We start from the raw sequence: 23,788 nt of genomic DNA, 5'->3' as shown, positions 1-23,788 counted from the left end.
CTGGTGCCCGCGGCGCGCCAGCAGCACTGCACGCAGGTGCGCAGCCGGCGGCTCATGAAGGAGCTGCAGGACATCGCGCGCCTCAGCGACCGCTTCATCTCCGTGGAGCTGGTGGACGAGAGCCTCTTCGACTGGAACGTGAAGCTGCACCAGGTGGACAAGGACTCGGTGCTGTGGCAGGACATGAAGGAGACCAACACCGAGTTCATCCTGCTCAACCTCACCTTCCCCGACAACTTCCCCTTCTCGCCGCCCTTCATGCGGGTGCTCAGCCCGCGCCTGGAGAACGGCTACGTGCTGGACGGCGGCGCCATCTGCATGGAGCTGCTCACGCCGCGCGGCTGGTCCAGCGCCTACACCGTGGAGGCGGTCATGCGCCAGTTCGCCGCCAGCCTGGTCAAGGGCCAGGTAAGGCGGGCGGGCCCGCGGGGAGGGCGGGGGCGCGGGGCGCCGGGCGGCCTCTTGCAGACCCGGCTCCGACGGGGCGACGCGCCGGGCGCCTCGGGCCCGCGTCCCGGAGTGCGGTCCTCCTGCCGCTGCAGTCCCACCGGGTCTCGGGGCTCCGCGGCTTGTCGCCCGCGCTCCCTGTCTCGGCGAGGCGACCGTTCGCTTACTGTCAGGCTTTCCCCCGGGCCCTCCGCTGCCTTTCTCCGCCGTTTCCTGTGCGCCTGACCCCTCCCTTCTTCCCTCGCGCCCCATCCCTGCACCCTCTGTCCTTTATGGCTTTCTCCACTCCCCATCCATCTTTTTCTCCTCAATCTTTGCCCTCCACCATCTCCCCCCATCTCCTCTTCCTCTCTCCCTTTCCTCCATCCCAGCCCCGCTTAATCTCCCCCTCTGCTCGCCACTCCCACCCACCCTTGCCCCTCATCTACTTCTCCCCATTTTGGACCCCCATAATCTCCTGAGGGTGCAACTTTACATGTACCTCAGGATCTGAATGCCCAAGCGAGTTTATCACTCCCCTCCCCAACATCTCAGAGGGGTGCTGTGCAGGTGGGGTGCTCTGCGGAGACCTGGCCTGCTGGTGATCTGCTCCCCTGCTCTGCTGGCTCCTTCTGAGCGGCATCTAGGGCAAAGGTGAAAATTGTGCTTTTCAGAAATTTCACTGGAAAAGCAGAGGTGTGGTTTGAGTGGTTCCTTAAGTGACAAGGCCAGACTCTGTCAAGGAAATGCCTGGCACCTGCCCCCTTCCAGAAGCACCACCTCTGCTCCTGGTCTCTCTCAGATCTGTTTCTTCCCTGGGTTTCTTCATGCCTCCAGGAGTTAAATCCTTTATCAGGGCTAAAGATTTTTAACTAAGTGGTGAAATGTGGGCCAGGGGAGGGGGGCAGGAGCTGGATGCCTGAGTCTTCTTGCCTATTGCACCAGAGGGCAGCTTTACCAAAAGAAATCCAGGGAACCTGAGAGCAAAGAATGAATGGATCTTCTGAAATGTGTTCCCACCTGGCTGCAGAAAGGGTCATGATGGTTTTGTCTTTCCACACTGTGTGCTCTTGATCGTGCTTGAGTTGGTTGATATTTTCTCCAAATCAATAGTAAACAGCTAATAAAATCATATTTTTATATGGGCAGTTGTAGATTTATGGAGAATTGTTGTTTTGTTTAGAAGACCCTGAATGACCTCTCGATTTGATCATTCTGCAGCCAGCGTATCAGAAGTCATCAGTCCCCTGTCACCTGCCCCTGTCCTTTTTACTGCAGGCTCTTTCACACTGTTCAAATCATGCTTGTTCTGCCAAGTTCACTGAAGGTGGAGCCCCTGGGATCCCACTCAAATAGCATCCTAACTCCAGTGGAGGAGTTAGGTCAAAAATGAAGTCTTTTGTTACCAAGTAACTATCCTGCCAGTCTATCTTTTCTGGGATTTAGGTTCCACTTATTTCTTGAGTTAGGAAAAGGATGTATATGACAGCTCTGGAAAGACATCTTTAACTGAGAGAGCTTTAATGCTTTAACGTGAGAGGTTCATTCTGAATTCTTTCCGTTCAATGCTGGCTCTGATGTAAGATACTGAATTTAATACGAACCACAGGAATGGGGGGGTCACTTTATTTTTTGAACAGGATTATACAAATGATGTGGAAGAATATTCTGCAAAATGCCTTTGTTATCTATGTCTTAAATCATTGCTAATCAGAACTCTCTGGAATAGTCTCTTACCTTCTTTTGTTCTCCACAGTGAGATGAGTTTAGGGACCAGGGGAAGAGGAATGTCGTTTTGCCTTACAGGGCCACAGAATCGTGACATTTTAGGTTTGGAAGAGATCCTAGACATCCCTTGGATCACAGCCTACATTTTGAAAGATGTAGGAAAATAAAAATTTCAAATGGGAAATGAGGAAGTTTCTTAAAAAGAGATATATCTTTGTAAATTAAATGGTTTCCATGTTTAAATTAATGTTATGCATAATAGTTGAATGCATGCCTGTGCACTCCTCTTAAAATAAGCAGGTCCTTGGGTCTATATTCCTTTCCTGCATAATTCAAATTAAGAGTCTTGCACACAGTTTGCAAGCTAGAGACTTCAGTGTTGAAAGTAATTATCAACATTTTTATTTATTATTTTCAGAATCTCACTTAATTGAACTCAGGGCCCTCCACCAAGCATATTGTATTATCAACTGTTCTAAATTCTAGTGTATGAAAGATCTAAACCGAAGGGAAGAACGCAGCGACTTATGAAAACACCAGTTCAGTTTCTTTGCATTTTCTGCGCTGACTTCAACACCCAAAAGACACTGGTGTGGGATACACATAACCTCTCCAGAATGCAATGTGAGAATAAGAGTAATGAAGTCATAACGCTTCAAGATTCTGTATGCAAAGGGATTCTAATAGTGTTTCAGGGACCTGAGCATTTCTTTTTATGAAGTCCCTGCCTACAGATTGTTCAGTGCACATACTGTAGTTACCAAATTATTTCCATAGTTAAAGGTAATAGGCTTTGGGAAAGGAATCAAAGTACCTGATTAGGTATTCAAAGAGAACCGGGACTGCTACCAAACCAATAATTAGTTTAAAAGAAAGAATCATTCTCTTCTAGTTCAGTTCCTCCATCTGTTGGTATTTCTTTTTTAGGATTCGTTTTTCTTAAGTGACAAAATTAAGAAAGCCTTGTTTTCCTCTTGCATAACTACTCAGCTTAACTTTCTGAATTGAGGATACACTAAGTTGATTTTCTTTCTATCCCTTCAGAGAAATCGTAAAATCTTTTAAAGGTTTCATTGGTAATAGTAGCAAAAGATTTGCTTAACACTTTCGTGCACAAAATAAAAAGTTTGGGGTTATCACATGATATGATAAATTCAGTCATTTCACGAGACTTTACCTGACTGTTTGGCCCATGTTATCAATCTCTTCAGTGCTGCTTTATGGATTGTGGTTGTTTAAAATGAAATTCGTATATGTTGCTTGTATGCTGTATTCTATACAGAGATCGTGACACACCTGCCTTGCCTGTTTATTGTCTATTACTAAAATCCTTCTTTTGACTTAATGGAGACGTTTTTGGTAATTCTTTTGGTTTTCTGCAATTGAATGAAAAATCCCCATACTTTTAAAGTGAACTGGTGAAAATGTTAAAACTTTGGGCCATTATTTATATCCTTTATCATTTACTGAACCAAAAGAAGAAGATCCCTAGCTCTAGGCTAGGATTTTCCACATTCAGAAGCAGTAAGATGTTGGTCTGTTGCAGTGTGAGCGCTGTGTTTGCTCCTGGAAAGTTAGGTCAGTTGCAGTGTGAGCGCTGTGTTTGCACCTGGAAAGGTAGGTCAGTTGCAGTGTGAGTGCTGTGTTTGCACCTAGTAGATAGCCCCACGGGTGGACCCATTTGCGGAGATTGCCGAGAACAGGCTCTGGAAGCCTAGGCTCACTAGCACTGATGTTGGAGGGGCCTGGCCTGGGAAGTGCGGCGGAGTTTCCTGGCTCATACTTTGGGTTTGGAGCCTGGGATCATTGAATGACTGCACAGAGAGCCTCTATTTGCAGTTGTTCGAGCAGAAGGGTCCCCAAAAAGCCGTCCGAGGGGGGCTCTAACTCAGCGTTCTGTTTTCTCATCACCGTACCTCCTGAGTGTCTCCTTTGCAATTAGTTAGACGTCGCCAGGGGCAGGGAACCAGACGGCTCTTGGAAAGCTGTCCCTCACTCCTCCTCTGCTTTCCCAGAGCCAGCTGCACAACGCAAGCCAGCAGGCAGCCACCGTGGCTAACTGCCAGGCGCCCCTCGCCGGGCCCCTGCCGGCTAAGCGAGCGCCGAGTCCGCTTCACCCGACTCGGTGCCCCTCTTCCGACGGTCTCTGTACAGGGAGGGAACCATAGCTCCACACAGCCACGTGAAACCAATACGTCTTGTTCTGATTCTAGCAATGAGTGCCAAGGCGCTGGAAAGCGAGCCCCGGTCGTGAAGCCGGTCAGGAAGGGCAGAGTCAAGCCGGGGGCCGGCTAAGCTGCTGGCTGTCCCCAGGCAGTGGTCCGCTCCCTGCGGCCAGCGCGATAACCGTGTGTGTCTGCCGAGAACAGATACCCGGCCAGGCGTCAGCAGAACGGCGAGAACAGCGGGACTGAAACATCCTCAGATCTTAGTGTTCGAACTCCAAACTGGTAAGCGATTCAGAGTTAGTCTCAGAGTTAGACTCAGAGTTAGTCTCTGGGATCTTTGAGTAATGGAAGATGGCAGGTGTCAGAATGTGGTAGAAAAGGAACGGGCTCTGCACATCGGCCCTCTGATGAGACGGTGCATCTCTTGAGCTCGACCTCAGGACTTCAGGCGCCGTGCATCATGAGTGTCGCTGAGAATTGTGCGCACACACGTGCACACACACAAATACCACCTTCTTCAGAACGTCTTACAAAGTACGAGGCCTAGGAACGGCATTTTACTTAGGACTGTGACATCTCCAGTTCTGGTCAGAAAAGGCGATGAAGGTGACCAGCCCTTTGGGTCCCAACGTGTATTGGCTTCCAAGCTATAGTCACACGGTTTGAAGGCCTGCGTTAGTCTGCTCGGGCTGCTGGGTGCATAACCAGCAGAAATTCGTGGTCTCACAGTTCTGGAAGGCAGCCTTCAGAAATCAGGTGTCAGCAGGGCAGGGCTCTTGTGAGGCCGTGAGGGAGAATCTGTCCCCAGGCCACAGTCCGTGGCTGAGAGATGGCTGTCTCCTTCCTGTGTCTTCAGAGGCTTGTCCCTCTCTGTGCATGTCTGTGTCCTAATTTCATAAGGACACCAGTCGTATTGGATTAGGGCCCACCCTAACGACATCAGCTTAACTTGATCACCTCTGTAAAGACCCTGTCTCCAAATACAGTCACATTCCGAGGCTCGGGGGATGAGGACTCCAACACGGGAATTGTGTGGGGCCACAGTGCAGCCCAGAACAAGCCCAAACAGGAATTTTGTAACTAATTCAGCCTCCTAGAGGCTTTGGCTGGTTTGCAAAGTAGTGTAAGTGAAGCCACTTCCTATGAACACAGGACCAAACTGAGGAGGGCCCAGCAGGACCAACTTGGAACAGAGTTGGCAGCCCCTATAGGGGGAAGCGGTGGGGGGAGGGGAGAGTGTCATCAGTGACAACCAGGGGGTGGGTGAAGCCATGGGTTCAATGAGCAGAATGCATTGGAGGGGAGTCCTTATGAGTCACTCTGTCATTTTGTCCTGTGCCAAGTGTAGGTGACAGAGATAACTGCCCACCCAGGATGACTCTGCAGCTTGAAGTAGCCATGTGCTTGACTGTTTGAAGAAAAAATAGCTTGTTCTGATATCAAGTAGGACGGGCAGGAGGACACAGACAGGACTCTGTATCCTAAAAATAGTCCCATGCCAAGTTGGCGGGCTCCCATAGCTCGCTCCCTGGGATGTGCACAGCCTGTGGCTGAGGGCATGGTTAATAATAGGAGCGACTCACTTCACCCTGAGCTGGGGACCTTCGAGAATCTGAATTTGCGAGAGGAGAATGTCAATGTGTTTCTGTTTCTTTTTCTGATTTAGATGAAGGGATGTGAGAGGTTTGTTTTTCTAATTAAAGGACAGCATAGTTTGGGTGGGCAGTTATTTGTTAATAGAAAATGCCAATAAGTAACAATATTTCAAAGTTCATTTAAAGCCTGAGGCCCACAGCCGAGAGTTCTGCCCTTTTCCTTCCCTAGGAACAGGCGTGTATGAATCCATGTTTACAAGTAAGGCAGACCCAGCCCGACCACTTTGGGGATCCCTAAGGAACCAGCAAAATGGCTTTCATGCTGGTTTTGTTTTGTTTTGTTTTAAAGCACCCACTAATAGTGGGTTCTTGGAGCTGCATTTCAGATCTGGTGAAAGTGTGATCTTCGCTGGGTTGATAAGGTAATGGGGAGGTGAGAAGGAGGGATGGTGGCAGGTGTAACTTCTTTCCTCTCTGCCAGGGGTTCTTAGCCCCCCGGTAAATTAGATGTCCAGGGAGGGTTGAAATTATTCCAGTGCTGGGACCCGACCCTCAGAGAGTGGGACGTCATGGGTCTAGAGTCAGGCCCCGGTAGAGGCTTGGAAAAACTCCCATGTGAGTCTAATGTGTGGCTGGAGTTGAACAAGCCACCGAGGACCAGGACGTGTCCACTTTCTGCGTACATTTCCCCATGAGCAGCCACACAGGACCTGCAGATGGTGGGGATGAAATCGACCTCTCACCTTCCCTCCTCCCGCCTTGGTGGACTCGCTGTCCTGGGCCACCCCTGGCAGAGCCCCCTGGAAGCCCTCGTTTTTAGAAGAGCCATCAAAAAACCAAGCCCTTCCTCCCTGGACTGAGGGGGAGTGCGGCCCCGGAAGAAGGGCGTGTGCTCAAGAGAGTTCACTGACCCGTTAGACACAGCTGGGAGGGCTCGGGAGCTCAGACTACCCAGAGGTAACCAGTAGGAACTAACCAGTTCTTACGGCAGGGATTGAGTGCCTACAGACTACTGTATACTAGACATTTCCTGGGTACACAGTGGTGCCTAAGACTCACACCAAGTGCCTGCCATGGAGAAGTACCCAGTGGGGACAATGAGAAACCCATTCATCTTTGTCTTCGGCATGCCAGGGCCATGCCAGTCAGACCTTGCATGGATACGTGCCCATTCGTTGAGTATCCATGGACCTGACCACTGGCAGTGGCCCGTGTGTGCACTGGGGACTTGCGAGAGGTGGAGTCCTGGGGTCAGCAGGGTCTTCAAACCTTCTGCGTGATGTTCACAGAGGGAACATTCTCCTCACAGGTGGGTGGGACCCCAGCGTTCAGGGCTCGCCTGTGTTTCTGAGTGTTATTCCATTGCCGAGAAATAGGATGATCAGGCATTCCCAAAACACACAAAGGAGTCGTTGTAATGGCAGAAATGTTTCCAATAACCTCCACGCTTTCCTACCCAGCAAGTCAGCAGACTACAATAAGGGTTAATTGTTCACTAATTCTGCCTCATCACACTTCATTCATTTGTTTGTTCATTCATTCCTTCCTTCAGCACCCATTTGTGGAGGGTCTACCATGCCGTGGCCCCCCCAGCCATGATGCCCCTGGTGTTCCCATGGCACTCCTTCACCATTCTATGTGTCATCCCTGGCCCTCCTCCTGGCCGGCTCCCTGCCCAACCAGGGGGGGAGTAAGTGGTGCAGGAGGACCCAGGATCCCAGATTGACAACGTTGGGGGACGAAACTGATTTGGGACCCACCAAGGGGCAAAGGACTGGAAGTAGAGGGCAGGGCATGATCGTGGAGCCGAGAGAAGTCACCAGACCTACCTCTTGCCCACACAACAGGCCTGGGAATGGGCAGGGAGCAGGATAAATGGGGACTCTTCCTTTCATGTTTTCCCACCTGCCTTTTCTTCTCCACCTGCTCTCCTGCCTCATTAGATGCTTGTCACCTCCTGCTTGGACTCCTGCAGTGCCCCACCCAGTCTCTCTGTCCCCTTCCGTCCTCCCTGCTGCAGCCTTGCTGGCTCCTCCAAGACACAGACCTGGCGCTCTCACATCCTTCATTATGACCCTTATGGAATACCCCACAAGCCCCCAGGTGCTATCCACGCAGGGTGGCCCGACCCACCTGCCCTGGCCCCATGGAGGTCTACCCTCTCCCAGCCCCTCCCAGCCCTTAGCTCACAGGCCAGCTCCCTCCCCAACATTCACCCGGTGAGACCCAGGCCCTCTTCTCCAGGACCTCACATTTTCAGGAGGACACTCTTCTCTGTCCTTATCCTGCTAGACTGCATTTACATATGACAACTGTATTGCCCCTCCCATTGCACAATGCCCACGCATCCTGTGTGCCAAGTGAATTGTTGGTCACGCAACTTCCTGATCCGAGCAGACATCCCATTCCCTTCGCTTTGTCCCTGGTTGCACAAAAAGATTGTGACTATGGATTGGGTACTCACTATGGACAGGCTGCTGTAATTTCTGAAAAACTCGAGAAAGAAATGCTTTTTTAATATAATTGCTGCATTGGTGAAACAACTCAGATTGAAGAAATTACTACTGTAAAAATAATTTCTGTAGTATAAATACTAATTCTCCATCACAATATTTGGCAGGCAGTCCCGAGAGTTTTTATTATTATTATTAAAAGTTCTTTGATGAGAGAGGTAAGGAAATACTATCTTAGGATGGATTAGGTTACATTTTAAGTTGAAAGGCACTCAGCTCACTTGGGAATCAAAGGAAGAATTTACATAAAAATATTAAGGTAGTGCTTTCTGTTTTTTGATCTTGAAAATCAGACATTTCCAAAAATCAGAATATGGAGTTACAGAATTGATTATATATTGGTTATAATAAAAAGCAGTTATTACTATTTTATAAATCTGGATGTGTTGTGCACATAATTATTAAAACAATTATTTTTGCCTTGTTGACACATATGAATTAGGGTGAATTTTGAGTGTCAGGCTGGATGCCCATTTTGCTTCCCAGGAGACACCAGTCAGAAATTGGATGTAATGGTACAAAATAAATATTAATTGCTGCAAAAATTAATCTGTGTTGAGGTCTTTCAGGATAATGACATACCCTACTTCACTCTGCTTCCCAGCCAGGGAAATGTAGAAATATTATGGAGGAAACTTGGAATTGAATTTGTTACAAGCTTAAATTCATTGTAACTAGTTGAATATTATAAGCCTTTAAAATGTAACTTTTAAAAGTCATCAGATTACCAAAGTAATAATTGCTTTCATCTCCCTTTGTGCACGGGGGCTGCTTCTTAGGGAAGCTTGCTCTTCAGCATTGCACCCACAGGCAGAGAACACTCCCCTGGGCTGGGAGCCCCTGCAGTCCTACCTGGGGAAAGCAGAGCACACTGGGGTAGGGTTCTGGGGAAGTGCCCTCCGCCAACCTGAAACTAGCACAGAGGAGCCCCCCAGAGTGGTCCCCGCAACCCCACCCCTCACAGAGCTGCTCATTTCTTCTTGATCACTTGTACAATGTATATGGTGAAACATCATCATCTTAGCTCATGGAAGACAGTTTCTCTAACTTTAGGATCCACCAGTGGAGTTATATAAAGCTTAAAGGAAATTATTATCATTCATAAATAAACCAGATCTAATAAAAAGTGAGTTTGAAGTCTGCTGGATTGAATTAGGTGATTTTTTAAAGTAATTTTGTTGAAAGAAGAATACTGGCCTCTGCCTTCTCATGGTCAGGAAAGATAAAGGTCTCTTGTTGGTTATTCTCCCAATGGGTCAGAGAGGAACCAGAGACCTCAGTACCCCTTCCTGCCAACTCTGTCTCTGTTGAGGCCTTCTGAATGCCCCCTTTGGCATCTGGGGAGACCCGTGGACCCCTCCTCAGAATAATTTTTTTTAACACACAAAATAAAATTCACAGAATTTCAAAGGAAATCAATTATATTGAAATACATTATCACATTTTTTAAAGTGTTGGACTAAAATAGGACATTAAGAAGCACATCTTTATTAACATATGTAATGTTGAGATCTAGAGACAGGTCTGACAGCTCCTATAATTGGACATAGCAGTGACATTTCAAGATATCTACACCACCTGGAATGTGATTTTCTTTTAAAATCTTGTTTTCTGTTAGTGACAAAGTCAAGGCATTGCTAACACTGCTGGGGTTTGTTACCTTCAATCATAATTAAATGAAGTGCTGGATTGCAGTTAGGAGGTGGTGAAAACAAAGTCATTTTTTCCATCCAAGTTTAGGTACTCTTGTACCATTGGGGATGCGGGCATGGCCCCAGGTCAGGAACCCCAGAGAGCGCGTGGCTCTCAGTGTCCATTGCTCTCTTGGGAAAGCTCTGAAAGCTTATAATGCAGCTTCTGGCCAGAACACTGGGATTGAGGTTGAGGAGTCCAGCATGGATGTCAGTTCCACCATCATCCTGTTGGGTGGAGTGGGGATAAAGCCATGGACAGCAAGGCAAGCACAGGGCTCCCATGCTGTCCCTTCTTTCCAACCTGCTTTGCTGCTGGGCAGGTAGACACCTCCTCAAGCCTCAGATGCCTCACCTGAAGATGAGAAGTGTAATTCCATTTCCCAGGTGAATCGTAATGCCCAAAGGGAATGATGTACACAAGCGCCCCAAGCAGAGGAGCTGATCAGTAGCTGGTTCTTCCTCCACAGAAGTAGACTAAGTAGTGAAATAAACACACAAGGGAAGTATCACCAAAGACCCAGAATTGGACTCACATTCAGATCCATTACACACAAGGATCTGCTTTCATAACTTTTAGCATTTCAGGGCAATATTGACATCCATTTGGCTCAAATTGTTTCACCCTTGCCCATGATCTTACAAATAATCACAAAAATCTCAGGATAGCCTGCCGCTGCCACTCACTGCGGGCTCTTGTCATGGCGTCTGTTGGTTTTCCATCCTTGAGTCATCATGCTCCGTGAGGAGCTGATTTCCGATCATAACCGTGACTGTTTATTGTCCAACCACAGGTCTGAGGACTATCGTTCATCTTTATGACTGCTCTCTTAAGAATCCTGTTTGTTATCAGTATCATTAAATTAGCTTAATTTTCTTGGCGCTGCTAAGTGAAAAAATTACACACGAGAACATTATTTAATACATTTATTTCATCGTATCTCGGTGTACACAAAATGTTTTTGTTAGCCATTAAATATTGAGATGCTATCTTCATTACGGAATATGATAGCCACTGGAACACTTGGCTACCATTTTGTTTCAAGATGAAGACCTGGCTCAGAAGTGAAATTTAAAATTGTGTAAAATGCTGTGGACGCCAGCCGTGGCCACAGTTCAGCTAGATCACCTCTCTATAATGCACAGAGAATTTCACTGTAGTCAGGCATGCTTTGCCTTTCTAAATACCTTCAGGAGAGGCCTTTCCTTCAGTGGAATTTAAGGGAAATCTAGTTGAAATGTTCAACCCACAGGATTTGCATTTTTTTCAGAAACCTCCGGGAGCGGATATGTGACACTGTGACTGTTGAAATCGAATCAACAGTGAAAACCGGTGTCTGCCTCACTTTCTCGTTGCTCAGTTAGGGCCCCGAGTGTTGGCCCCAAAACTAGGGTTAGTCTTCCTGAATTGGGTAGGAGAGCACCTGGATGTCTCCAGGATCCTTGTGACCCCTAAGACTCCGGTGGGAAGGAACAACATTCTCGAAAGGAGAGGGGATGGCGCAGGCTCGCTGATCCCCCAGGATCTATACGCTGTTTCTGTTGTACTCTTGATGATTTTCCCATAGTTGAGCCACACCGAAATCTGAAACCCAACCTCTGAGGTCATTAGAGGCCTGACTGTGCTGCACCCCGTGTTTCTCAGCCTGCTGCCCACACCGGTCTAAGAAGGGGTGTTCTCTTGTAAGTGAATCTGTAATATCTAAATCGGTGGATGGGCTTCGGTGGGTGTGGACCGTCTTCAGCATCATAGCGAGCAAACAGAAACAGTTCTACGCACTGTGGCTCAGACCGATTTTTCACATTTCTGTATATTTCTTTTTCTCTCCGGTCATCAACTCTTTTGGTTGAGATCGTGTCAGTTGCCCGATCCTAAGAAAATTATGAAAGGACCTCGGTCCACACCTTGGCCCCGACCACACACCCCTGCGTCCAGAGGCTTGCTGGTCTCCTGACCAGAGGTGCCACATGGTTCTCCAGGCTTCGCTGGAGGGATGAGTCAGCAGGCTGTGTGCTCGCTGTTAGTCAGCACTTGATGTTTGCCCTTGATGGGGCCACAAGCTGCACGAGGGCAGATGCCCCTGTTTAACATTTAAGGCCTGTGGGAAAAGGGACAGAGGGTGCCACTTCAGACCTAGTCAAGGTCAGCACCCAACCAGGAAAGGCTCTCACACCCAGGCGTGGGAGGAGGTATAGGAAGGAGGGAGATGTCTCTAAGAGGCGTTAGTGCAGGGGGAAAGGTGTGAAGGTTCTGCCAACAGGTGCCGGCCAGGGGCAGCGTCTGGGGTGGGCCGGCAGGAGCAAGACAGACCCCCATCCCAGAGCATTGTTGGCATTCACCTTCACCATTTCCAGAGGCCTTCCACGGGCATGGCTTTCTGGAAGTGCAAGACAGGGAGGGATTCTAGCATGAGGAAGACGATGGGCTGGCAGCCAGGAGGGGCCAGGAAAATGCCTGTTTTCTAGAGCTCCCGCTGGTAACCTCATTGAACCAGGCCACTGCTTCTCAAGCAGGAACTGGGGACTTAGAATTCCAAGGCGCATCTTCTTCCCTCTCTATTGTCTCATTTCTGTAGCACCATCAAATAGGAGTTGTCAAAGACCCAAGTTTGAGAGACCACTGATTCGAGAGAAGGTGGCCTCCGTGAAGGCCTGGGCAGAAGCAGCTGGTGACAGGACCTGAGGAAGAAAGGAATGCCTTCACTTAGCGTGCACTCAGGACAGAATGGGCCTCATCCAAAATCCCTGGAGGCCAGGAGCCAGCTCGAGTCCTACATGGGAGTCAGCATGGAAACCCAAGACCTGGTCTCCCCACGAGCTCTTCCTGTACCACATGATGCCCACTCGGACTTCCCAAGTTAACCCCCATCGGGCTTCAGTGAAAATGGAGTCTTGACTCATCATTTCCCCAACTTCGAACTCTCTCTTTCCTCCTGTTCTGAGCATTCATCGAATCCACCGATGTGTTTATCACCTCCCGGCTCACTCCCGCTGTCGCCCTCTGCTGTTCAGGCCCTAGGGTAGCCTCCCTTCTGCTCCCTGTCCTCCCCTCTGCTCCTAGGTCCTCCCCTAGGCTCCCCATCCTCCCCTCTGCTCCCAGTCATCTCCCCTGCCCCCTCCCCACCCTCTCGGGTCCCTGGACAGCAGGGAGGCTGGGAGGCGGTGAGCACTCTGACTGAGGGACTGGATTAGGGAGACCCAGCTCAGTGTCTTAGCAGTGGGTCTGCCTGTCCCTTCCGCTCCGCACGTCCTCCTCACACACTGGAACCGTCCGTGGGAGGACTCAGTGAGCTGCCCCAGGCAGGAATTTGGCTTCCCCTCTGGCATCCCAAGGCCAAGTCTCCTGTTGGCATCCCAGCATCCATGCAAGCTCATCTGCACCTCACACCCTGCTGTCTCCCCTGTCCAAACCCCAGAACATTCTGCTCCCCGCTTGCTGGGCACATGCTTCCTCCAGCGATCCCTGCGGGGTCTTCCAGCCTGCAGAACGGAATCCCCCCTGGGGGAGCACCTCCCCATAAATGGAGCACCTACCCCCGGGGGAGCACCTCCACAGCGGAGGAGCACCGTGGTGGGGCTCCAGGGGGCATGTAGAGCCCAGGGAGACGGTCCAGCCCTGCAGCTGGTAGTCACTCCACAGCGACTGCAGAGAGACTGAGGTGATGACCTTCAGGTACTGCAGGATCATGAATCATCAAAGGAAGATTACGGGTGTTGAGTGCACTGTAATTTCAGTGTCAGGAAAGTGGACATTTTTAGCAATAAAACGACACTCAATCAAAAGACGTTCACTCGTTGACACCAAGTACCAAAATAATTTCGCCCCCAGCACCGTGTGCATCCCACATGACTTGAGTTTTCTTTTCTTCTCTCAACGCCAAATTTACTGGTCATGGTGATTCTGGAAAGGAGAATTGGTTTTATTGTTTTTGTTTTTAATCACGTGCCCTTGAAATGTCATCATCCTACTTGCCAGAAAACCCAGAGGTGGACGCCTGACGGAGGCCAGGGTCTGGGCTGCAAAAGATAGTGAGGGACCCTGCTTCTCGTCCCTGGTTCATCCATCCTGTTCCCGGTGGTTGCTCCTTTTGTCCAGCAGTTTTAATGTGAAGGGTGTGATTTTAAGAACTTGTCCACCAACATCTCTTCCTTGGTTTCTTCCTGGCCTCGTCCTGATTGGAGGTTTCTGTGCCACTGTGTAAATTCATTCTGTCCCTCTCCCTCCCTCTCTCTGCTCCTCCCTCCCTCCCTCTCCCTTTCTCTCCCTCCCTCTTCCTCCTTTTCTCTCCCTCCCTCCCTCCCTCCCTCCCTCCCTCTCCCTTTTCCTCCCTCCCTCCATCTCCCTCCCTTCCTGTCCCTTCCTCCTTCCTCCCTCCCTGTTTCCCCTCCCCCTGTCTCCCTCCCTCTCTCTGCTCCTCCCTCCCTCCCTCTCTCTCCCTTCCTCTGCCTTTCTCTCCTCCCCTCCTTCCCTCTGTCTCCCTCCCTCTCCCTCTCCCTTTCTGTCCCTTGCTCCTCTCTCCCTCCCTTCCTCTGTCTCCTCTCCTCTCCTCCTTCCATTAGGCTGTAACTTTTCTGGTTGGAGCTTGTATTAGCCTGTATTATTATCTAAGGTTGCTGGGATCACAAGGTACCACAGACAGGTGGCTTTAACAACAGACATTTATGTTCTCATGATCTGGAAGCTGGAACATGGAGATCGAGGTGTGGGCAGGTTTGGTTTCCCCTGAGGCCTCTCTCCTTGACTGTCAACCCCCTCTTCTCCCTGTGTCCTCACCTGGGCGCCCCTCTATGTGGGTCTGTGTCCTGATCTCCTCTTACAAGGACACCTGTCAGATTGGACTGGGACCCCCCCTCCCCACTCCCATGGCTTCGTTTTACCTTAATCACCTCTGGAAAGATTCTGTCTCCAAATACAGTTAGATTCCGAGTCCTTGGGGGTTAGGACATCAACATATAAATATTGAGGACACAACTGAACCCAAAACAGAACCTTTCTTTCAAAGCACGCGTAAGTATCCACTGTGCCGTGAACTTGGAGTCTCACCTCCCTGGTTGCCAGGGGCCTGGTGCTGGGGCCACGCTGCGTTGGGGTCTTGCGTGGGATAACTGGGCTCCACTGAGCTCCTGTAACTTCACATTCCTCCTCATGAGTTCCAGCTTTTCCAGAACACTTTGTTTCTCTTGACTTTCCCAGAATGTCTTTCTTTTCTACTTTTTCCTGATAATCATGATTGCCTTTATTTATTTATTTATTTATTTTGAACTTAAGCAGGCTCCACGCCCAACATGGAGCCCAACACAGGGCTTGATCTCATGACCCTGAGATCAAGACCTGAGCTGAGATCGGAGTAGGTCGGTCGTTTAACCAACTGCACCACCCAGGCGCCCCTTGATTGTCTTTACCTTTCCATGCTTTCCTTTTCCTTCCCACCTGTAGGGACCCTTCTCCCTGTATTTTTATCCAGCTGGGGAGCAGGGGCCCCATCCATCCGCTGGGGCACTCCCCCCGGGCCCCCCATTCCTTGGCCCTATTTGTTCGGCCCCACGTGACTGGTTTGCAGTCTCCGTAGATGCCGCACCCCTGCTCCATGCCACTTTCCCCGTGTGTCCCGTGTTCTCACCTCTCTCCAGTCCACACTGTCTCAACAAGCCTGCCATCACTGGACTGTCCCCCGTCCTGTGGCTCCTCTCTGGCTCGTGTGTCTGTGTTCCTCTTCCCCCAGGATCTGTGTCTGCCTCAGGGGAGCCAGATCAGCTCAGTCCTGGGGGCAGGTGGCTGGGAGAGGGGACGCCCTAGCACATGCGTTTGTCTGGGGCAGCAGAGAAAGAGGGTGTTGGGTGAATAAGAGGGTGTGGAGGGGGCGTGGGGTGCAGATAATTCAGGAGGACCAGAAGGTTGATGGTTATTTCAAACACCCGCTTGAGAGTCGGTGATCCAGGAACTCCACAGTAGTGGACGCCCAAAGATCAGAGCTAGAGTCAATATGTTTTAAGCCAATTGGTTTTTATTCTGAAACACCCAAGTGGATGTGTTTTTTAATCAAAAGTTACTTTTATCATTTTAGAGGTCCTCATCAAACCCAGATGTAGGATGCTTTCTGAAAGCCCTCAATTCCATTTTTAGAGTAATTTTACTCATTCAAATTAGAGTTGCATCAGGAAACGATTCTTAGTTGTTAATTTTATTGATCAAACTGTTTGAAACAAGCACGCGGCTGGTATTGGTGATACATGATGTCCATCGTAGAGTTTATGGGGAGAGTGGTTTGCACTTTGCATGCTTTCCTATTTTTTTTTAATTTTTATTTATTTATTTGAGAGAGAGAGAACACCTGAGAGGGGATAGGGTCAGAGGACGAAGCAGACTCCCTGCCCAGCAGGAAGCCTGATGCGGGACTCGATCCAGGGACTCCAGGATCATGACCTGAGCCGAAGGCAGTCGCTTAACCAACTGAGCCACCCAGGCACCCTGCATGCTTTCCTATTTTATTCAAAGAGGAGTCCACCAAAATGTGCCCAAATCTCTCCGCTGGCCTGCTGCCAGGACCCCAGAACAGGCAGGGATCCCCCTCCAGGAGGATTCCCCAGCAGAGCTAACAAAATTGACATGCAGAGACATGGCCCTCTCTCCCAGCTTCCTTGGACTCCTTGTGGGGCTACAGTCCACCCTTAACAAGTCCCTCCTGTCTTGTCTTCCCAGAACTTTGGACCCTAGAGTAAGCATACTGGCTCTGTCACCAGCACTGGGGGGGTGGGTAGCAGCGTGATCTGAGGCTTCCCTGCAGCTCCTCAGTCACGAGCTCCTTATGTCTGTGTCTAGACTCACAGCTGACACAGGCATCGTTCCCACGCCCGACCGCGGAGGCCCGCTGATCCCACAGCTTCTGCGAGCAGAGGGCTTTTCCGTAAATGTCACAAACATCAGAGCCCAGCAAAATAGCAAAAGACTGGGTCCTTAGTATATATAATCCAAGGCTTTTTATAAAATAAAAAGGCATGTTAAAGTGGTTATGTAGTTTACTTATTCAAACAGTATACACTTTGATGTTCACGTTTTAATTTCAGGATGATATCCCTGACTTTCACAATATCATAATGAAAATGGTCTATAGGGTATTTTTTTTTTTCTTCCACTACATGCATTTAACCAAACAAAGCAATTAAGTGAGAAAGAAACTGATTTTCTCTGTTTCTGTTGACTTTGATCTGCCTTCTCGATTGTAATGGTGTCTTAGGGAAATGGATAACTCTAATGCAGTTGAGTTTCACAGCATTTATTGAGTTGGAATCAGATGCCCTCCTGCAATGAAAGTGAAAACAGGAGACATCATAGGTAGAGACTCAGGCCAGACCCCGCATCGGTCAGTGGCCTTCAGAGGCCGCAAGCACCGGGGATGAGTGAGCTGTCCTGGTGGGGACTGAGTTGCAGGTCGGTTACTGTGTACCAGCGTCGAGTCCAGATACACAAAGGTCCTTCTGAGACAGGGGATGGTGTAATGACCTGGACGGGCCCCTCAGAAGGCCTGCCCTTCCCAGAGGGCGGTTCTGGAAGTGGGCCTTTTCCATCTCCAGATGGTCCACTCGAGTCAAGGCCTGCGATGAGCCAGTTCTATAATATTATAGCCTTTATCATCATCATCATCATCATGATTTGGGATTCTTGCTGTTAATATTACTGGTTCTGTATTTTATGAAGGGGCCAGAAAAAGCGTAGATTGAGTGGTAACACACAACTGTCTACCTTTTAGAGCTCTTAAGAGTTTTTTCTGATTAGAGCCATGCTTACTATATAAAATGTGTGAGGTACCTGAATTTACAAAGTAGAGACTGAAAGCTCCGTGATTCTGCCGGCCAGAAATAAGCACCTGAGGATGGTCATCGACCACGTTTAGTCGTCCGCTGTCTGGGGAAGACCCCAGCCATCCTCTGGCTTGTGTTATCACGTAACTTCTGCAGCTCACCTCCTTAGGCTGGCCTTCTTAGGAACACACATGCAGACTTTCCTGGGAGCGATGCCCAGGCATGACTCACTGGCATCAGGCCTGTGCATACTGACCTTCTCTAGGGATTGCCAGAATCTTCCAGAATGGCTTCCCTGGCCAGTCCATGTCCCTCCTCAAAAGCCCTTGGTGTTACCCTCCATCCTGAGTCTTGCCCTCGACAGGTAACATGTGGTATCTTACCTCTGTTTTAAAGGGTAGTTCTCTGATAATCGGTCAGTTTGGACATTGCCCTCTATAATTTTCAGCTGTTCTGATTCTTTTTTTTTTTTTTAAGATTTATTTATTTATTTATTTGTCAGAGAGAGAGACAGAACACAAGCTGGGGGAGAGGCAGGCAGAGGGAGAAGCAGGCTCCCCACCGAGCAAGGAGCCCGATGTGGGACTCGATCCCAGGACCCGGGATCATGACCTGAGCCGAAAGCAGACACTTAACCGACTGAGCCACCCAGGCGTCCCTCAGCTGTTCTGATTCTTTTCTCTGAATATTCTCCCCTACTTTTCTTCGGGTTTCTGGTTATCTGGCTTTTTCTTGGAATTCTCTGATTTCCAGATATAATTTCTTGTGTGGGTTTTAGACGTTGTGAATCTTTTCTCCCAATATATGCATTTTCTCTGCCTTGGTCTCTCTCATCTTTTATTGAAGAAAAAAAACCCTCTACTTTTGAAGTTGTTCCTTTCTCCATCCTTTCATGGTAAAAGTTGTATTTCACGTGAAGACCGTTACATCACGAGATATGCCCTTCTGTTTTCTTCCACTGCCTTTGTAACCTTTGCCTTTGCATTTAAATTTAGCCCATTGTCTTCGTGTGTGTTGTTAGGTAGAAGTCCAACTTTCTTTCCCTCTGTGTAGTGAGCACGTTTCCTGAGCCCTGTCTACCGGCCCACCTGACCCTTTTCCACTGCCTTTTATTCTATATTTTATTTTACTTTATTTTATTTTATGTTTTGCCATTTTTATCCTGTGACAAGTCTTCACATAAATATGACTCCCTTAACTGCCAACTCCTGGACAAATACTGTATTGCCTTTAGGAACAGCCTCCTAATCTAACATCAGATAGCACAAGACCTCTTCTTTGCTCTTCTTTGTTTTTTATGAATCATGAATGTTCCATGTAAGTTTTTTTCAATTACTCATCAAGAGTTTTGCACATAGTGGTGATTTACTTCCTGCAACAGAGCATCCCCTGAAATCCAGCATGACCCAATGGACACATATTTCCTGCATGTGGTCTGATGTGGCTTGGTGCCCTTCTCCAGCTGGGGCACGTGCCCTTGAGCTCACAGGGACAGGGGACGAGAATGGGCCAGCACATCCGCTCCTAACGGCCCCCACCCAGAAGGACATGCATCACTGCTGCCTCAGTCCACTGGTCAGCACTGGCCATGGGGCCACAAGCTGATGGTAGGAGCCGGGAAGCACATGGCTGTTTGTAAAGCTTTAACCTGTCTACCACGTTCAAGTTCATCAAAAATGGCCATGTCTTAAACTCATCAAGTTGTACCCATTAAATTCATGCAGCTTTTTGTATGTCAGTCATACCTCAATAAGTGGTTTAAAGAAAAAAATAGCTAAGCCTTTAGGATTTTCTGTGTGGGCAGTTGTACCATCCACAAATAATGAGGTCAGCGGAATACTCCATCCTGGTGGCACAGAAAAACTCTCAATATCGTGAGAGGCAGACAAACAAAACCAGAGTAAAACTATTATTTTCGCCAGTTCAAATATGAAGATGGAAGAAGCTTGATTTTTGTGTATTTGGATCTTAACACAAGCCAACGTAAATATGAAATAACAAAGCCAGGACGATTCATTTGAGAAACTGTCCTTCCACCATTTAAAACATCACTGCAGAATCTACCTGGGGTCAACTGTTGTGTCGTCAGGAACAATCGTTTGGGTGGTTTGCTCCTAACTCCCTCCGCATCTCGTTAGGGTGCCCTGTGACCAGCCCCCACAGACGTTTTGACTGCCAACAGGACAACACATTGCAGGAGTTGTTTTCAGTAAACAGGAGAGATTTGACTTTGAAATTCCAGTTTTCTGAACATGTTCACGTTATTAATGACACTTGATGGAAAGCTGTGCCAGAAATTTGGTGCAGGCTGAAGTTTCTATCCTGCCAGCGCCAGTGGACATGGGGTCTAACAGGCACCGCCCACCGCCACCTTCTGTGCATCCGTGGGGGTCACCTCTTCTCCACGTAACGCTGGTTCTTAGGCTCTTCCTAACGACGAGTGTGGGCCGGGGGTGGGGTGGTGGGAACGGGGTAGTCCACTTCAGGGGAGGTTGGGATGTCCGGGCTTATGCAGAGAAACTGACAATTCTTAGAGCCAGTGGGATGCTGGCGTGTCCAGTGACTATCCAATCACAGTTTGTAGAATGCACCATTTCCCAGAATTTTGCATCATGGGGTTCCAGCCTGTTCCAGAACTAGGCTGGGGTGTGGAGGAACACTGTCATTTACCATTTCTACACCACTGAGACGTCTTCCTGCTCTACCCGGTCATTTGCAAAACTGCAACAAGTGTGCCTCTGCGTGAGGCATAGATGAGCTAACGTGTGCAGAATACCATGCAGGACCGGGGTTGGGGAGTGTGTACTACCTTTGCTTTGGAATTCTAGCCGGGACGTAAAGTAGCCTTGAGGTCAACGTTGGTAATGCTTCAAGATTCATCGTTCGCCGCTCCAGAAGCATGCTTGCGCACCCACTGGGTGCTGGGTATGTACGGCGCGAGGCTGGAGGTGAGAACTTGGGCACCACTCCATCTGCGTGCCACCCCGGCCATTGGTACTTTCCCATGCTCACTCCACAGCAAGGATGTGCCCCTCCATCCCCGGGGTCTGAGGCTGTGGTGCTCAGCATCCACCTGGGTTTTGATTAGAGATGAGCCCCGTCCCCATGTGTGCAACAACTCAGTGTCACCACGGAAGGGACTGGACTGGAGGAAGAGAAAGACCTCCTCCTCTGGCCCCAAAGCTCAGTGCCCTCCTACAGAGGAGGAAACTTTGGAGAAAACAGGAAATGACTCAAATGTAATCCTGATTAGGGGTAGGGTGGGGGTGGGGTGGGCCTAGAAAAGGACTTGTGCGTCTGATATAAGTAAATAAAGTGACCTTTGTTTTTCCTCAAGGGACTGGCACAATTGGATATACTGCCTAAAAAATCGATGTAGTACTTAAATACGATTAGGAAATGCTCAATTAAAAATTGTGCCAATATCATACAAACGTGCTCATGATCTAGGCACGTTTGGGGTGTGGGCCACTAGAGTGGGCACCCAATATTTATATTCCCATCACCTGGTGTTGCTGTCTCGAACACAGCAGAGTGGCTGGGAGCATGGACACTGGGGCCCAACTTCGTGGGTTCAAGGTCCAGTTCTACCACTTACCTTCTCTGTGACCTCGGCAATTGAACTCGGCCTTGGTTTCGCCATCATAAGGGGAGTCATAGCAGTTCCTCAGCCATGAGGACTGAGCGAGTCTATACATGGCAAGCTCTTAGGACAGTGACTGGCACAAGCTTTACCTATATTGTGTTATAAAGTATGCACTGTTTGAAGATCCCCAGTGATGTATATAAAATCATTGATTGAATTCTTCGCTTATTATAATTTTTACTTAATCAGAGAGAAAAGATCCTATGGCAACACCATTATACAAATAAAAGAGTGGAAATCAGAACATCCCCAAAGTAATGACCTAAAAGTAATAATAGCCATCCCACTTGCTTATAGAAAATCACTTTTTGATTTTTATTAGGTCAGCCAAAATCAGTCCCTCAGTTTTCTAAGCTGTTCAGCCAGAGCCTAGAAATTTGAATTTAGAACCAACTTCTGTTCTTGATTGCAATCTTAAGACTATTTTATGATTACAGAATACTGCATTTTCCAGAAAGATCCCTGCTCCTTGCTTTCTCAACACTTAGCTATTTTATGCCGTATCTTTGCCCTGCATTTCTTACAAACAGAAAACGTGAGTGTTGGGACTGTTACCTGCATGACACCAGCAGATACAGGAAGCTGGGATTATGGTGTGTAGCCTGAAATGGTTTGAATCCTTTACTTTTATCCCATGATGCATAGCACACTGCCAGTGGACTCTAAATGCTCAGAGCTCTTAATTTAACGAGAGCCCAGTGTTCAGCAGAGGGTGGGGGTAGGAAGGCAGGGCTCAGGGGTCATGGAGGGATGGGAGCCGGCGGGGAGGCACAGGAGGCCAGGGTGGGAGAGGGACTGCAATGCAAGGAGCAGCAGAGCCCAGCCATGGGAGCAAAATGCTGACGTCCGGTGGATTCACGTTCACGGTGCAGAAATGCACAGGCTTTCTGGAACCTGCCTCTGTCATGGGTGCTGGATTTTACCTCGGGACCTGCCAGAATGTGTGATGTATGAAAATGCTCTTCATTTTTTAAGTCAGTGCATTAGGACTGCTTGAGTTAGGGGGAAAGTTCATCACCCACTGTGGACTGACGTGGCTCGGAACACTTGGCAGTCCTCGGGATCAGGCTGGCAACGCGCCTCAGGTGCTGCCCAGGTGCTGGGTGAGTGTCTGGAGATCTCCGGGGAGCTGGTCTCCCTCCCCCTTCTCTGCTTTCCCCGCAGCACTTGGTCTAATAGTGGCCGGGAGGTGAGGGAGCCCTGCCTCCTCCATCCACCGCCCTGGCACCTCATTAGCACCTCATTACAACCAGTGCACAAAACAGTCAAAATTGTGTTCTCAGGGCAAATGCAGGTGTGGTTCAAGCTTACTTACTCTAAGGCGTGTGGATATTAACAGTTCTCCAGGGACTCAGAAATGCCCGCCTCCACCCATCCTCGAAGGGAGTTCAGAGAACCAGAGCCCAAATCGTAGCCTTTTCATGGTTAAGTTTTTCCGGAAAATAGTCCCAAGGTTCCCAGTGATTTCAAAGTGTCATGAGCTCTGTTTATTTAGTGTTGCAGAATTTCCTGTAGGGTTTGGAAGGTCCGGTGCCCGCCGTGTTATGTGGCTGGAGCTTCCTCTGTCCTCACAGATGGCACGGCCTGGGGAGGTTGCAGAGCTACGAAGGGCCACCGTTACGTCGCAAAGACACGCATGCCTCCTGGAACTGGAAACCGTCTCGAGAGCAAAAGCATGTGTTACCTCGGTCGCCTGTGAAACCCTTGTGTTACTTCTTGATGTGATTGTTCCAGAACAACCCAATTTGGGATTATTTTGTCAGACTCATGGACCTCCTGCCAGTAGGCCCAGAGAGTGGGACACGGTTGCCCCCTGTTCTGACAGGTGAATCCCCACTGATGGTTCCTGTCACACTTCCCAGTGACATTCTTGGTCTCCCTCATCTCTTTGGAGTTCCCTGCAGGGCCGTGAGGCTGTCACTGTTGTCCTCGCAGGAGAGCGCTCTTCCACGCGACGCTGAATGGCGGGAGTGGGTGGAGGGTATCGCTGGTTCCGGGGGGGTCATAACATCAAGAAGACCGCGGGCCGGAGGCGGGTCACCTCTCACTGTCGTGGGGTAAAGCTAGAGGACTGAGGGAGCCATGTCAGCAGACCTGGCTTCTGTGGGTCGGCAGGCGCGAGGAGAGCAGAGTGTGCGTCAGCCATGGAGAGAGGACGACCCGGCCTCTCCCACCAAGCTCCCCCCAGCCCCGAGTGCCTCCCTCCTCATCCTGTTGGGCA

The 23,788-nt window shown here is 49.2% G+C and overlaps 1 protein-coding gene across 1 annotated transcript in view; it reads left to right on the top strand.

The window, feature by feature from the left end:
• Positions 1 to 6: 6 nt before the first annotated feature.
• UBE2QL1 (ubiquitin conjugating enzyme E2 Q family like 1) overlaps positions 7 to 23,788 on the top strand; it is a 33,359-nt gene continuing 9,577 nt past the window's right edge. The window contains exon 1 of the mRNA XM_021702530.1: positions 7 to 408. Coding sequence (XP_021558205.1) covers positions 55 to 408 — 354 coding nt within the window. The 5' untranslated portion in view covers positions 7 to 54. The remainder of the gene's footprint in view (positions 409 to 23,788) is intronic.

This window comes from Neomonachus schauinslandi, chromosome 7 (genome assembly GCF_002201575.2).
Source record: "Neomonachus schauinslandi chromosome 7, ASM220157v2, whole genome shotgun sequence".
Classification (NCBI taxonomy): Eukaryota; Metazoa; Chordata; class Mammalia; order Carnivora; family Phocidae; genus Neomonachus; species Neomonachus schauinslandi.
Note: the sequence above shows the minus strand (reverse complement) of the source record. Positions and strands in the feature narration are given on the sequence as shown.